The 16,185-nt window shown below is 43.8% G+C and overlaps 1 protein-coding gene across 2 annotated transcripts in view; it reads right to left on the bottom strand.

The window, feature by feature from the left end:
- The window catches only part of bltp3b (bridge-like lipid transfer protein family member 3B), a 31,044-nt gene that overhangs the window by 6,788 nt on the left and 8,071 nt on the right, over positions 1 to 16,185 (bottom strand). The window contains exons 2-19 of one of the 2 annotated variants that reach the window (XM_061030288.1): positions 15,230 to 15,392; positions 12,951 to 12,989; positions 11,491 to 11,582; positions 10,995 to 11,184; positions 10,770 to 10,910; positions 9,985 to 10,152; positions 9,116 to 9,296; positions 8,928 to 9,011; positions 7,872 to 8,033; positions 7,296 to 7,411; positions 7,047 to 7,188; positions 6,413 to 6,606; positions 5,570 to 6,316; positions 4,379 to 5,061; positions 2,688 to 2,836; positions 1,467 to 1,624; positions 1,152 to 1,302; positions 111 to 152 (exon numbers count right to left, since the gene is read on the bottom strand). In XM_061030288.1, the coding sequence (XP_060886271.1) occupies positions 111 to 152; positions 1,152 to 1,302; positions 1,467 to 1,624; positions 2,688 to 2,836; positions 4,379 to 5,061; positions 5,570 to 6,316; positions 6,413 to 6,606; positions 7,047 to 7,188; positions 7,296 to 7,411; positions 7,872 to 8,033; positions 8,928 to 9,011; positions 9,116 to 9,296; positions 9,985 to 10,152; positions 10,770 to 10,910; positions 10,995 to 11,184; positions 11,491 to 11,582; positions 12,951 to 12,989; positions 15,230 to 15,392 (3,602 nt within the window). The remainder of the gene's footprint in view (positions 1 to 110; positions 153 to 1,151; positions 1,303 to 1,466; positions 1,625 to 2,687; positions 2,837 to 4,378; positions 5,062 to 5,569; positions 6,317 to 6,412; positions 6,607 to 7,046; positions 7,189 to 7,295; positions 7,412 to 7,871; positions 8,034 to 8,927; positions 9,012 to 9,115; positions 9,297 to 9,984; positions 10,153 to 10,769; positions 10,911 to 10,994; positions 11,185 to 11,490; positions 11,583 to 12,950; positions 12,990 to 15,229; positions 15,393 to 16,185) is intronic. The other variant, XM_061030289.1, reaches the window with a different exon arrangement.

Here is a 16,185-nt window from a genome sequence, read left to right as displayed (position 1 = left end):
CTGTGTACACACACACACACACACACGCACGCACACACAGGTGTAAAGAGACACTCTGAGGCAGGCATGCATGTTAGGTCACAGATGGTGAATGAACACACAGCAGTTACCTTGGCTGCTTTGAGCAGGTATTGGTACTGAACACACCATACCTGTGGGGGGGGGGAGTTACGCAGAGTAAATAAAAGGAGGGAGGGGGGTGGTGTGTGTTAGTGTGTAAATGTGAGTTTTTGGAAACAGAGATTCCAGAATTAGTGCTTCATTTTGACAGGCGCTCGAATCAAAGCTTATTAAACAAAAAGTGAGTGGCACAAAACTGTGTCAGTCTACCAGCTTCCTGCTGCTATTCATGTTGGAGTATCCTCATGTTCCTGCCCGTCCCTCCATCTGTCAGTCTTGTGGTGTTCAAATTTGACCCAGCCGGGGCGGATTATGAAACATCCTGATGGTCCATGTCTGTTCAGAGACCTTTATCACATGTCCTTCCTATCTCTCTATACGCTCTCTCGCTCTACTCTCAAATAAGGCTATATATGACAAAAATAATTTTCAAAAGTAAAAGAGTGTGCTCTTGAAGCAGGATGTCGTTTAAATCCACACACACACACGCACACGTGTTGCAGTCTTTCCTCAGCAGTTCTTCCTTGTTGTGTAGCTGCCTTACATGTAGGCTCCAAATCATAACAAATGCCTCTTCACTTTCATCCTCAAACATGAACCAAAGAAAAAGGCTGCAGCCTACAAATGTCTATTTTGGTCAATTTTATTTTATGTAATCATCCAACTCACATTTTGCCAATTGAAGGTTTGCTAAATGTTTAGAGATACCGTGAATTATTTTTGCATTGTTGTAAAAGGCAGTTTTTTCTATTTTGTCATCATTTTAACTTATTGTCAAATGTTTGTTTCTCTTCCTTCTGTTGTTTTACAGTAAGAGGATGAACTTGCTGAACTTTTCCTTTATATGAACCTTAAACTTCGACTTGTTAGTTAACTGTAGTTCAAGTTTAGATGAGTTTTAGATGAGTGTGTAAGTTAATGTTGTTCAACACTATGCACACAAAATACACATGGAAATGGGTGTTCCATCTAGAAATCATACAACAGATATAATAACATGTAATAAAACATGTTGTCATGCTGGTTCTCACCCAGGCTGCGGTTGCTAAGGTACTGTCTGAGGCTGACGTTGCCCAGCTGGCTCGGTGTGACCTGCCCCACCTCCAGAGCCACGGCCGTGCTCTCGCCCTCCGCCTCCATGGCCACACACACCGACCGTACCTTCAGCATCAACACGGACACCTGGAAGAAAATACCAGGGAAATTACAAACAGCAGCTCTTCCAGCTAGGCGACTTGGACAGCTAAAGTGGAAGAAACTCTATACATCCTTTAAATTATGAATCAGTACAAATAATTATTTGATTTCCAAACTTTTCCATCGTTCTCTTAGTTTCGCAGTCTTACTATATCTTTGGTGGGATCGTCGGTGCTCTGAGACGTGGCGCTGACAGTGTCGGGGGACACGCCCCCCTCCTGCTCGCGACCAATCACAACCTCGGTGGCACTCTCAGTGTTACTTTGCTCAATGATGGCGTCCTTGAAGCCTGAGATGGACACGTCATCTGTATCATACATACAGATATACAAATACGTTGATGGGTTAATATGACTGAGTCTGCACTTGAAAGCATCATCAGAGCAGGTGAAAGAAGCTTCTTCTGCAACACTACACATCCCTAACATATCACAACAATGCTGCCACCTCCTGGTCGATACAGTTACCTACCACTACATGTGACATTATCATATTGTCAATGAATATGAACGCCTCAAGCTGAATTTTCTATTACAGCAACCCCTACTTAAGGAGACGAGAGGTCAGAATAAGCTTTAGAATAGTGACGGTATCATTTGTGATGGAAACTCAAAGATTTCATGGTTTCATTAAATAGAAAAGCCTTTTTTCATTTTGTGACTTCAGTCAACCTGAGAGAGGTTGGGTTCAGCAGGATTTATGAAAACGTCATTCATCTTCAAATACATCTTATTGAGATACATTTTGTTTACAGCTCTCTGGAGAGGAACAAACTCTTTCTTTAATGTTTCTTTAAATAAATAAATATATACCGGTACATGTTTTCATTCTGCACCAGTCATTTTGAATCTTATGTGGTCTTATCGTTATCGCGGGCCATGTATCCTGTAATGCAGGGGTGGGCAACTGGCAGCCCGGGGGCCACATGCGGCCCCCATCAACCCTCAACGTGGCCCTCAGGTAAATTTTTACACATCAATTAATCGGGAACATGAAGAAAACATTTCTAAATCTGCCGTGAAATCATGAAAACCAGAAATATGTCCATAATAATATTTGATCACTGGCATGTGTTGAGTTAAATTGGAGAAAAAATTGACTGTAATCATTTTTGTATACTACAACTTGGCCCCTCTGGCAGTGAGAATTAAATTAATGTGGCCCTTGCTGTGACCAAAGTTGCCCATCCCTGCTGTAATTACTCTGAAAATTTCCACCCCTAATGTTTACGGTATCACAGTCGATGATTGGCCTTTCATTCTTTCATGATATGTCTCGTATCGCCTTATTACTGCCAACACACCGTCCTAATAAACAGCTAGGCGTATTCCTCTTCATTTGTGTAAAACATGCATTAAAGATGGCCGCACCTCTCTCCAGCAGACTGTACGTGTCTCCGTCCTCCATTAGGTAGCTGTCTATGGAGATGTTATCCAGGGACTGCAGGGACGGGCTCTTCTTCATGTTCTTGTAGGACACAGAGAAGCTGGACTGGGAACGGTCCCGCATCAAGCGACCACTACAAAACACACACACACATAATACATGTAGTAATGTGAAGACGATATCGTTTGTGTTTTTTTGTACAGTTTGATCAACACGTTGCATGCAGTTTGATGATTTTTGACATAATTGACTTCAAAGAGAGTTTAAAAAACAGGTCTAGAGTTTTTATTTTCTTTCATCTGATAAATAGGAGTACTATTCGTATGCCAAGACCACTGAGCTCTGAGAGAGCTGACAGCGCTTACTCTCAAAGTCATGAATTAAATATGGCTTTGTTCCTTTGTGTGATGTTGTTTAAGGTCATGTAAGATCCAAGCGTGCTATCCTCCCAAGCGCCAGAAACGATCTAACGAAAAATCACAACAGACACGATCAAACTGACTCCCATAGAAGACAGAGAACACAAGGCTCGAGGTAAAAAAAAAAAAGAAGCTTTTCGCCTGTACGATCAACCACCAGTCAACAAGTGGACGCCAAACACAGGAATCATTAAACACACACAGACAGGCCAGATAGCCATGCACACATGCAGAAACATGCCCACAGGGGATTCTCATACACACGTGTTCACTGAGAATAAAAGACCCAGTCAGTCACGCACACACTCGTTAATACAGCAAGACACAGATCCAGTGCCTTACATGTTTGACATGGAATAAAGGGAGGTGGATCTGCTGGAGTTTGAGGAGCTGAGGAGGTCAGAAACCACAGACAAACTTCCTTTCCTTGGTGGTAGAGAGAAAACACACACACAAACACACACACACACACACACACACACACACCTCACACGAGTCAGAGCAGAGGTCAGGAGGAAGTTCAGGACGTGAACAAGTTGAGAAAAGATGAGAAAACAAAGTGCTGACAGACAGTAGATGAGGACAAAGACAAAGATGTTAAAGCTCAAGACCAAAGAAGATTCATAATGTCAGAAACATCCACATGTTGATTCAGGAGACGGAACATTTATGCTGACAAACACTGATGAGGGGGTTTGACACACAGCTCTTGTGTTCAGAAGGAGACAGATTCAATTAAGAGAGAAAAAGACTCTTCTGTTGGAGTCATCAACCAGAAGCACAGCAGGATAAAACTTCATATGTGACCTTTTACAGGCTACAACTTTTAACCCGGTTGTCGATGAGGAGTTTTTAGCCGGTTATTAAACAGACAGAAATGATTACTGTCGCCTGAGCTCTGTGGCCGACAAAAGCAAAGAAGACCATCAGCGACAAGATTACTAATAACCATTTGGCTCTTTTAAATGCATAGAATCGTTGCAGTGGGATAGGTGCCTGGAGGACTTAGCTACAAAACAGCCTTTTTTAAAAATGATCCATAGATCTGACAGGCTGTGTCATAGCCGCCATGACAAAACACATCCCGTTACAACTATAAAATTGTGGATTTCTCTGGCTTTGAAAACTGTTGGAAATATTTTGTACAACACTAAGTTGCTGCGGTGATGTTTCAATTCAGTCGAGTCGTGTTGCCTTTAAGTAGTAATGAAACTGTAGTAAAAACGACCAGCCTTTTTGTGTGTTGATCAGAATACCTGGATGTTGACTGAGGCATCTTGTTGGCTCCGGTCGCGTCTTTGTCGCTCCAGTCTTTGCTGCTCTGGTCCAACAGAGAGTCACCGGTCTGTGATTTAGAATCTAATCCAGCTCCCACTTCTTCACCCCCAGCCAACCCATCAACAGCCGCCTCGCCCCCTTCCTCTGAACTCCACCTCCGGGAGTTCTTAGCTGTAGTCCTCTCCTCCAGTGAGGCTTTGTGATTCAAGTCAGGACGTGAAGCTGTTGTGGATGTGGGGACGAGTGGGGCGGGACCGTCCGAGCCGTCACCGCACAGCAGCAGGTCTACAGTGTTGCATGCACCTTTGGCTGCTGCTCCGTCAGACCCTGATCCAGCTCCTTCACCCCCCTTCTCCACCCCTTCTCCAGCGTCGCTCCCAGGCTCCAGAGTGCCTCGGCTCTCTGATGGGGAGAGCTCTGACCCCAGAGGAGACCTTGAACCCTCAGGTTGAGAGACAGGCTTCAGGAGCAGGGACACCTCTGCGCTTTTCAGCAGAAGGCCGAGGCAGACGTTGAAGGGCTGGTGGTCTGCAGGAGGCTGGGAGGGATCCTTGCGATCTTTCTTGGAGCCCATCTCCTCCAGGTCCTGCTGTAGGGTCTGCTGCAGGGCTTTGATGCTGCGCTGAAGTTGCATAAGAAACACGTACTGCCGGTGGCTCACCTGGACACACAGAAAAATTGTGGTTAATAGTTATCCATCTGTTTTAACTATTTATATTCCTTATTTATCACAAAGTATTGCTACTCATGATGCAAATAACATGTTGTGTTGCTGTAGTTTCTTGTAAAGAATTGCAACTTAGAGCATTCTTGTTCTTAGTTTTCTATTGGCATGGTAATGAGCAAGACGATGTCGATGTCAGCATCCATAAACAAACATCTGAGCCTGACAAACATCGTCCACTGAGCCCTCCAAGAACCCAACATTGTGAGTTTGCTTCCATCCCAGTTAGCCTTGTGGTTTGTAGTCATTTTAAGACGCTTGTGCTAGGTTTACATCCTGGCATCCTGCTATGTTGTTGTTGCCTCAGAAGCTAAAAAAAAACCCAGCGACTTATCCTAAGAACAAACGTGTTTGCAAACGTCAGCTCAAAGCAGAGCCTTTGTGATGTCTTTACATTTTCAGTCTAGTTTTAAATGACTTACGGTAATCGACCAGATTAACATACCTGAGCACTTAGATGCTTCTGCACGTGCACTAAAGCCTGCACACCTGCGTCTTTACCGGATGATAAAGAAGAAGAGGAGGAGGGCAGACTGTCCAATGAGTGTGGTTTATGGAGTCCGTTACTGGGAGGCTGTGTTGCCTCACTGCTGTGAGTTGACGTTAGTGTGCCATCAGTGCTGTAATACTCCTTTAGCAACCGTTTCCTCTGCAGCCGTGAAACAGCCTCTCCAGATGTGCTCCTGGACATACTCGATCCAGCTGCAGCTCTGAGCCTCTCCTGGTGCTGAACAATCTTTGCGGGCTGACACGCCCACACGGTCAGAGGGAACGAGTCCACGAAGGGCTGCGGCCTCCCTTTTCCTCCACGGGTGCCTTCGTAGTCCACCCAGAACTGGGCAAAGTGCAGCGCCCAAAAGTCACTGACGGCTGGCATCTTGAGGGCGTCGGTGCCCATCGTCGGCGCCACCAGGCCGCGGTAGATGTCGTGGAGCTTAGTGTCCTGTTCGTGCGCGTGGCGCTGGAAGACCGGATGCAGCAGGGGTAAGGAAGAGGAAGTGCGAGGGAATGAAGAATACGAAGGGGAGAAGAACGGTTCCTCCTCGAAGGCCTGCAGCAGGGCTTCAAGGTGGGAGCGGGTGCAGTTAGCCGGTTGCCGGGTGTTCGTGGCGACCATTTCTGAGGTCTGCACTGAGATGGAGCGAGGCAGATCAGCAGGACAGGAAGCGTCTGAATCGGTGGGAATAACCAGCTAAACAGAAGGGGCCAACAATTAGCATAAATACCAAAGAATTAAAAATATTTATCCTGAAAAAAACCTTATTTGTCAACATTTCACCATCTTTACCTTCAGCATGAGTCCGTCAATCTTGATGTCTACATGCTCTTCTGGTTTCTGAGAGTCGCTGAGCTTGTAGATCTCCATGAACTGCTCCAGACTCTGCCTGAGGTCAAGAGCAAAAAGGTTGATCCACACGAGGCTGCGAGGATCCAGGACCAGCTGCAGGGCGTTCAGCTGGGCGTACAGGTTAGGACATGGAACTGGAGAAGCGTGGGGGGAGACGGGAATAAAAATATGTGGTTACACATTGTTTGGACGTACAGTACTTACAAAGGGAAAGAATAAGGAAAGTCACAAAGAGAGAAGGATTTGTAACTATTTGAAAAATGGTTCCTGATGGTGAGAAACTGATAACATGAATTAATTGGGTGATTCTTCATCCAGAGCACTGAGTGTAATTCAGAAAATCAATGCCCTCTCAGCCAACAGTCAATGAGTTCCCCACAGCTGAATTACTCGATTGCTCTACTTGCGTAGATCGGAAAGAGAGGAGAGGTGCAATAAGTTGCTGCCAAAACAGTGTGCCTGGTGTACAGAAACAGCCACTAACACAGCTCATGACCTACTAATTAGGATAAATGCTTTTTAAAGCGTGCTGCTACTTTTACACGGTGTTCAGTAAAAGTGACAGAAGTCTTACTGGGGTAGTCTTTTCCATCAGGGAAGTAGTACTCTGTGAACTCCACGTGAATGGCTGGCATCTCTGGGGGAAGGTACAAGGACTTCTTATTGCAGGAGATCATGGCTTTGGGGCTGGAGCGACGCTGGTCTGCGGTTGAAACCTGAAGACAGACAAGCAGATGTTGAATAAAAGCTATCAGTCAAAATATTTTTGATCTGAGCGAGTCCATGTCTAAAGGTTTGTAAGACAGAGTGTGCTTGTTGTGACCTGGTAGATGCTGAAGTCGGCCATCCTGAGGACCACGGAGCTGGACATGAGCTGGGTCTTTGGGCTTTGAGTGGGAGGAGGACTGAAGGAGATGCTGGAGGAGGTGCTTATCTTACCTGAATAGAAAGACAGGAAGTAAGAGAGGGATATAAAAAGAGGAACAAAATGAAACAGAATGGAAAAAGGAGGGGGATAAACAGAGCAACAACTCTCTGATTAGAAACCTCTCTGACTTGCAAAAAGGTGTGTATCACCGCACACAGCCGTGCGCACACACACCGTGGTACCTGGCTCTAAGCACCAGCAGCACTGGGCTGGAGGCTGTGTGTGTGAGCTCCACTCTGGGAGTCCTCCCTCTGCCTCTCTAAGCCCTACTCCTCCTTCTCCTGATCTCTCCTGACTTCCTAGAGGCCCATACACATCGTCCCTAAGGGACACTGGAGGACAGAGAACCCACAGGGATGATGTGCTTCACGTGCGTACCAGGAGATTTAACAAGAATATACACCTCAAACAAATTCATTTACATCTCACAACTTGTAGTATGTGTGTCTGTGTGTGTCTGTGTATCCTTACTGTGTTGTGGGGAAGTGTGCGCAGGAGCCGGACCTTGCTGGCCTTGCACTGCGCTCTTTAACATGTTCACGTTGGACGTGAACTCGTCGAGCAGACTCCGTGCCCAGCCCTCTCTGGTCTTTGTGGCCTCACTGTAGTGCATCCAGTGGACACAACTTTCACCTGGAGAAGTTAAAAAGCAGAAAAAACGTATTAAGTTAGGTGTTCAGCCATCATTTGTTTGAAGTGAGTCCTAAAGTTTCCATGGGGAGTTTTCATCTAGACATGGTAAGGAGTGAACTTAGTAGAGATGTCTCTGAATGACTTGGAAAGCGAAAGAGTTTACTAGGGACAAAACTGATCGTTTCTGTGAAGTTATTTTCAAGTCTGAACTGCTGCAATGGGGTAGGTGTTAAACGAGGTGCTTACCAACATTTGACAACTGACATCAACTGTTGAAATGTGTCAAAATCATCATGGTACATCTGAGGTTCTGGCTCTGCCTCTGAAGATACTGTATGCTTTCTTATTGTACTTTTAATTAATGTACATACTTGTTTTTGTACTACCGGTATTTATCATAAGAATCTTCATAACTAAAGTCTTTTAATCATCTTATAATGACTGCAGTTGTGTATATTGTCTGGGTAAATCCATATGAATATGATGCTAAAAGAAAAGAAAAACAAACTGAAACTATTTAATAGAAAAGCTAACTGGAACAAGTAGAGACTAGAGAGTGTGAACGATAAGAGGGATGACAGAAAATAACGTTTTGATAATTAAAGAATAACACATTTTTTTTCTAGGATAAAGAGAGAGAGAAGTATCCTGCTTAAAGACCATTTTTTGTCAATGGGAAGAAAAATCCATAATTCCTGGAAGTCTGCATAGAAGAGATCATTCGAGTACACTCTGGCGCCTGCTCTAAGTCTATTTAATATGACACCACAGCCATAAAAGATGCAGATGGATTGGTGAGGTTTTCTACTGAGGATTTGGAAGTATTGGATAGCAGTTAAAATGTTGAAGCAACTGGAAGGTTAGATAGTGTTACAAGCACTGCAGAATTCATACCTGCTCTGTGTGAAGGGTAGTAGTCCAGAGTGATGGAGCTGAAGGAAAGCTGCATGGCGCCACTTGATATTCTCTTATTGTTCACTGCAGAGAGGAATGAAAGACAAAATAACATCATGTATCATGTTAAATAATATGTTATTTCCTGAATATGCATGTGGATAAATGTGTAAATCTGTGTATTCCACCTTTGTCCTTTGCGTGGGTGTCGTCACAGATGTGCAGGTCGAGGTGCGTGATCTGGAGATGGTGGGACGTCTCACATACGTCGAAAGCGCTGAACAGGTTGGCCATGGTTGCACTCTGGTCGGCCGCTGTGGACGCCTGCTGGGTGCGAACTTGCTGGGCTGAGGGCGGCGCTGATGACTCCTGATCAATAGAGGTGCACACAGGAAAAAAGCACAGGTGTATGATTAGCGACATTTTACATGCTGATTTGCTGATGTTAAAGATTGTGATTGTGAAACCTTTCAGGTTGTTGTTTAGTCTTGTTTAAGTGTTGCTCCTTATGTCATAATTCTATTTTTCCTTTCAAATTTTGAACTTTTGAAAGCAAAATATTGAAATTGCTCTCAGGATACATAAACAGCTGGATCATGCAATTCTCTAACCTACCAGCAGATGGCGTGTCAAACTAAATTACAGAAAACACTGACCACCTTAGATTTGGTGGGAACTTAAATTAATGTTTGTAGGCAATAAATGGATGGAACAAAAATAGGGCAGACTGACAGAAACTGGCAGCAGCAGACAGAGATGAAGATAGTGCACGGCTGCACGCAGATCGACGCCATATGGCATGAGCGGAGTGGCACAGAGAGGGGCAGACATGATTTCTTGGTTGCAAGGACAAACAATCAGACCATGACAGGGTGCATCCACAAAGAGTGAAATGAGGGCATGGACCGGGAGAGGGGAGGGGTAAATGTTTAAAACGTGGAAAAAGAAAAGGAGACAGTAAAGTGGAGAGGAATCAAGATTTTCTGGAGTGTTAAAGAGGATCAGAAAACGCTCAATTTGACCTCAATATGAGGGAAAAGGGCAGTTATGTGTGCACCTGGTCTTCCGTGGCCATGCTTTTCCTCTGCTGTGCCGACTTTTCCATGGCCTCGCTCAGAGACTTGGCATACTGCACCATGGCTTTGAGCTGGGAGTCGGTCAGCACCCAGAGCAAGTCATCCAGGATCAGAATCAGCTTGGTGGCCACAACGTTGCAGTCCTTAATCTGTGTCAGACAGAGCCGTTAGGTATGAACATGTATTATGCAGGTGGAGGTGGCCTGAGAGCTCCAATTAATGTAACGCGACACTTGCAGGGGAATTCTCTTATTGTGCGACCTCTGTGTTCGTAACAGAGCTGCTTTTTCCTGACTCTGAAAAGGGCAGTGAAGAAGCACACATCACATGCTTTTAATCTGTTCAATTCCAAACAGTATATCCCCTTTATAATAAGAACTATACTTTCACTGACAGCATTTTAGGAAGTGAATACGTCTGTGATAAATACTTTATTCCGTATTTCTGTTAAAGGAACAAATGGGGTTAATGACACTGACACAATAGTCTTTGTGCACTTTATCTATTAATTCTACACAATCCAAAACAGACAAGAGAAGTGTTTTCGCTTGAATGCATACTACCCGATTGATAAATTCCTTCTGTCGCCCCTGCAGCCCGTGAGGCAACACAGAGCGACTATTGTTCACAGCAGATAAGAGGATGTTTCTCTGAGAAGCCTCAGTTTCAGGCCTGCTTCAGCAAATGTCCTCCAGTGACTGTCTGATTGTATTTAAGGGATATATGTGTGTGTTTTTGTGTGTGTGTGTTGATGTTTGATGCTGACCCGTCTCTTCAGAGTGACTCGGATCTTGGACTGGTTTGTGATGAGGCGAATCGGAGCGCTCAGCATTTCATGCTCGGCGCTCTGGATTGCGTCAGCCTCGATTCGTATCATCTGCCAGCTGATCTCCTTGAACGTCAAGATCTGGACGACACAGGCGTGTTAGAACAATGAAAAAATGAAAAAAACTTTTGGTGACAACATTCAAATGACAAAACAGTTGCTGACCTCTCCCCTTTGAGGGTCTTGGATGCGGGTGAAGCGCAAGTCGCCGATGCTCCAGCTGGTGTTGACGCTGTAGACCTGCAGCTGCGAGAGCTCAAAGGAGGCGTTGAAGGCCTTGGCACTGATCCTTATGACGATTGAGTTGATTGACAGTGAGATCCCCTCGACCACCTTCTCAGCAAAGCCATATTCACTGCATGACGCGGAGAGATGGACAACCTTTTTTAGTTCTCTTTCAGACATGTTTTTACACACATAATATTAAATAAAGGCCGAGAAAATGTGTCAAAAGAGCAAGGCGTTCCCTGAACTGATCGTAAAAGAAGACCCAATAAAGCCCAAACAATGAAGGATTCAAATACAACAACTGCCCTTAAAATGAGTTCATGTTGAGCAAGTGGAATATGTCAAAAGATTCATTTTGTGCATTTCAGTTTCATAAGTCAGATGATGATATTTGAGATAAAACAAGTAGAAAACAAACAGCTGCAGTACTCACTTTTGCCCGGATGCTGTTGCTATGGGAGACGGCCCATTGGGGGGGCGAGGCTCATCACAAGTACTCATCTCCATCACCACTTTATCCAGGGTCTGTAACCAAGTGAAATGTTTTAACTATAGGACCAAGAATGATTGTCTTAACCAAATTTTCATCCAAGCTTTTGATTCTGCGGTAAAAAAAAACATACATAGCCTACATTTTGTACAGCTTAGCATACATGTTGTCTGTTGTAGCATCTCTTTACATATTTTTCTACATTAATGTTGTCAGGCTGTTTCTGCTGTTCTCATCAACATATTTACAAATATTCTCCAGATTTCCATAATCTGCTGTGCACTTCAACCTAACATTGTTTTGCATTATAAAGTAAGCATGTGAGTCAGTTCATTACAATTTGAGATTTCAGAGCGTCGTGACTCATAGCATATTCAACAAAGTGCTACTGCGCATCCATCTCCGACAAGGCTTTTTATATTTTACAGTCATGACAGTTATGCTTAATGGTTGATAGACTGTTTTCTTTGGTTCCCCTGATATATTTGTTGTAATACCTTATATAAAGATCAATCACGAGGCTTTATATATGAGGACGCCTCTTTTATGTTCTGCTGAGAAAACGGAGCGTGTGTGTCCTCTGCTTGTTGCTGCTTTCAGGCAGCCTGTGCACTGGGAGCTACAACCACCTGGGGGACTGGGACCAGCCTGGCAGTCTGTCAACCTAACACCTGCTCCCTGCTCAGCGAGGTGGCAGCCACGAGGGAGAAGCTTGTAGCCATGACACTGACTACAAATTATGCTCGATCAAAACCTCGTCACACGATGCGGAAAATTGACACCATTCAAGTCAATCTGTTGTCCTACAAGAGCCAAGCTGAGGAGCTGTGGGAGAACAGGCAGGTGCAGGACGAGCAGCTGAAGGTGCTCGCTGCTTTAGGGAACCCGACTGGTCTGTTTTAACAAGACACGCCTCTGTAACATCAAAGAGTCCCGGCCAACATCAGCAATGGTGATGACACCTCCACTGGCATCTTCAGAACCATAATGTAGAGGCAGCACTACTTCAGATATACCATGCTAAACACTAATTCAGGGTAGTCCAACTAGTCGGTGCCGCTGATGATGATCAACCACGTTGCGGTGTCTTTCTGAGGCACCCCGGATGTCAATAACCATGACAGTGCAACCATTGCAGAATTTTTCAGGCTGCTATTTTTGTGAAGCTCTACACTGACAGGGAGCTAGATCACACTAAAACACATTTCATGGTTTTGTGATCTTGACCTTGTGACAAACTGTGTTATTTTACAAGAAGGTTGATTAGTAATTTAGGCATGACTACAAATGGTAAATATGCCCAGTTTTTTTTTTCCCTATTTGGTAACAGAACCTTGGTGAATGAGAGAAAATACATTGTTCGGTTAGTAACTTAAGCAGCAGGTGAAGTAGGTGAAACTTACCAGAGAGATTGGGTGAGTCTTCAACTTTGTCCATGGTATCTGTGAATGAAAACAGAACAGCAGCTTAGCTTTTTCAGCCTCACAGTATTCTGACCAATATTAACGACAACTTGACCTTTTTTTAGATCTCCCAAAATGTCATTTACCAGACACAGGGGTGCACAAAATTGAATTAAGGCAACCGAACTGCGCAGGACTGAATCAAGCAGAACGAGCAGGCAAGGTAGCTCAGATGTAAAGGAAGAGAAAAAAAAATAAATCCATGAGTCTAGACCGTTTAGACTGACAGGCAGTTTGTCCGGTTTCGCTCCATTAATCCTCAACATGCATCAAGTCCGTGTCAAATTATGCAGTAAAATAGATGAAATGCTTCTGTTACATTGCAGTTTTTTTCCCCCCTCAGCGTCAGTCATTTTATGATGTTGTAAATCAAGAAGTGAGAAAGTGCCCAGGATTTGCTGCTGTGATTGAATTAGAGATGCATTTTTATTTGCATCACGTCTATCATGCCAGGAAATACCAGTAGTGTGTGTGTTTGCTCAGGCCAGTCACGTTCGAGATATCAAAGCAGAATCCTTTATAACTGCTTAAATCTGTGTAATTATGGGTAATCAATAAAACAACCTCTATTGACTTGAATGTATTAGTGAGAGTGTTTTAAAACGTGTGTTGGGTTGAGCTCCTTTGTAACAGGAAGAGACAAAGAAGAGATGGGGATCTAACAAGAGAGGAAGTCAGATACACATCTCTGTTCTCCTTTTTAACAGTTAGACATTAAACACCACAATAGACTTTCGGCTGGAGCCAGGCTGCTCGCTGACAATCGAATCCTCCACACACTCACTGTAATGATGTGGGTATTATACGATATTCGCAACACTGCATTAGGATTACACACTGTCAATGACATGGCAAATAAGCTCAGGAAATAAATCAGTCCACTAGCCTGAAGGTGGAGGAGAGAGAAACTCAGGAAAAGAAATGTAGAAACAACTAAAAGAAAAGACGTGTAAAGAAAAGGAAGAAGAGGATAGAAGAGAAGAATCATGAGGTGGAGGAGGAAAGGACGAGGTGCAGCGTGGACCTTGGATTGAATAAAAGTCCAGTCACGAAGCAAGTTACGCAGCTCCATTCACTGTTTCCAGGGTGTGTCAGAGTCTGCTCTTAGACATGGCATTTTGCTGACGGCTATGAACACATCAGGGGCACCAGACAGCTCCACCAGTGTGTGTGTGTGTGTGTGTGTGTGTGTGTGTGTGTGTGTGTGTGTGTGTGTGTGTGTGTGTGTGTGTGTGTGTGTGTGTGTGTGTGTGTGTGTTAGTACGTGATTTTACTGAAAGAAGTCCTTGACAGTGTACAAGATATGTGCGACAAGGTTTCTATAATGTTTCTTGATAAAAGTATCAACAGGTCTGTATATGATCAGAGGATAACTACTATAAAAAAAAAAAATGTTGAGGAGGAAACAAGGAAACCAAAGAGGGCACTTCGGAAGACTGAAAGTTACAAGTGGGGGATTGTACAGGGTTTTTTACGTATCCAAAGATTGATAATTACAAGATAATTCAAGCAACTATAAAAATCCCCATCTAAACCACAATCTGGTGTTTCACAAGACGCCTCCTCCCTTTTTGGTTCTCAACATTCCTGATTGATCATTGATTGATTTTATTTTAACAAAAGGTTTCTCAATTTTCTAGTCTGGATCCCACGTTGACACGAAAAGTGCTGATAAACAATATTTATAACACTGATTAATAGATATTTGATTCTTCTTGTTTTTAACTTGGGGAGGGGATAACCGCTTCCATTAACTCCCTTTTTTTACTCCGTTACTCCTTAGGCTAAATCCTGCAGCCAGGTAGCTTACGTAGCATAGCGAAAAGACTGGAAAATACAGGACACAGCTAGCATGCTCCAAGAAGTAAACTAATTTCGACCACCAGCAAATTCAAGGTTTGATGAAAAACATTTCATATTTGTTTAACCTTTCAAATCAAAAATCAAATGTTTCACTTCATGAATTAATGGTAATGGACTATTTTTGACTCTGGGCGATTGCCTGGCCACCAGTAAAGGAAGTTGGCTAAAAAAGTGTCAGAAACATCACTAACTGTAAATCCCATGTCGTTTCCTTTTTTTTGTAAACATTGAAGAAATGAAATCTGTTAATCTGTGCGCTTTAGAGTTCCTGATGGTTGGTGTTGTTACCTGCAGTGGCGGTTACATTAGGTTGAAAATAAGAGAACAATTTGACATATATGACCGTGTCCCCTCACCCTGATGGCGGCCTTGTTGCAGCCCACGCGGTTGATGGCGAGCCAGGTGGGCAGGTCCAGCAGGCTCTGGAGGACCTCCTCGTCCAGCTCCAGGTTGGTCAGCTGGCCCTCCCCCTTCAGCGTGCTCAGGTTGATCTTGTCCGGGGACAGATTCTTTGCAAACCTAACGAGACACAGAAGAGAAGAAAAAGAAACGCAGCTTTGTGAGCGCGCTGGGGATAATTATAGAAAACGGGTCGTTGGCAAAGCGTCAGGCCGGCCGAACAAACCCCTGACTGTCAGCTTTGTGATTTGGATGAGAGAGAGAGGGGCGCCTTTCCAACGCGACACACACATCAGTGTCTGCAATGTGGCTTTTTGAAGAGTCAGCCATGAATATCTGGCAATATTTTTTACCCAAGGGACACATTTTTAAACAAACTAAAAACAACAACTTCCAAATTAACTTCACTGGGGAACAAAAGTTGCATTTTTTATAAACATAAACAATCCTGGAATTGACAGTTATATGTTCATGTTGAAGTCACACTATGAGACATGTTACCTGTTTACAGGGATGGAAATAAATACTATAAGATAAGGTTTTTTCCCCACGATGTTGAAGTTTTCTAGTTACCGTACTTCTTTGCTTTATTTCCATAGTTCCCTATTAGGCTGATTTTATTGAGTTTGAGATCCATAGAGGATTTTAGACAGAAAGAAACAGAGCCTTCAGATTTGGTTCAGTGACAGAATATGTATATTTGCTCAGGATAATTGCTGTTTGTGATGTTACAGACAGGACTGGACTAGTCAAAGTGTACCTATGCTGCATGTGATGATAACACCTATTACTTACTAAAGCCATAAGCCAACATTGACATGATAACCTCTGTATGTTACCGTGATTCTGTGTGTTTAGTCTGTTAGCGCCTTAGCTTCAGTAAATAGACTTGAACATACAAAGTCAATGTCCA

The sequence above is a fragment of the Labrus mixtus genome, chromosome 22 (genome assembly GCF_963584025.1).
Source record: "Labrus mixtus chromosome 22, fLabMix1.1, whole genome shotgun sequence".
NCBI classification, from domain to species: domain Eukaryota; kingdom Metazoa; phylum Chordata; class Actinopteri; order Labriformes; family Labridae; genus Labrus; species Labrus mixtus.
The sequence above is the reverse complement of the archived record's forward strand: the minus strand, read 5'-3'. Positions and strand labels throughout refer to the sequence as shown.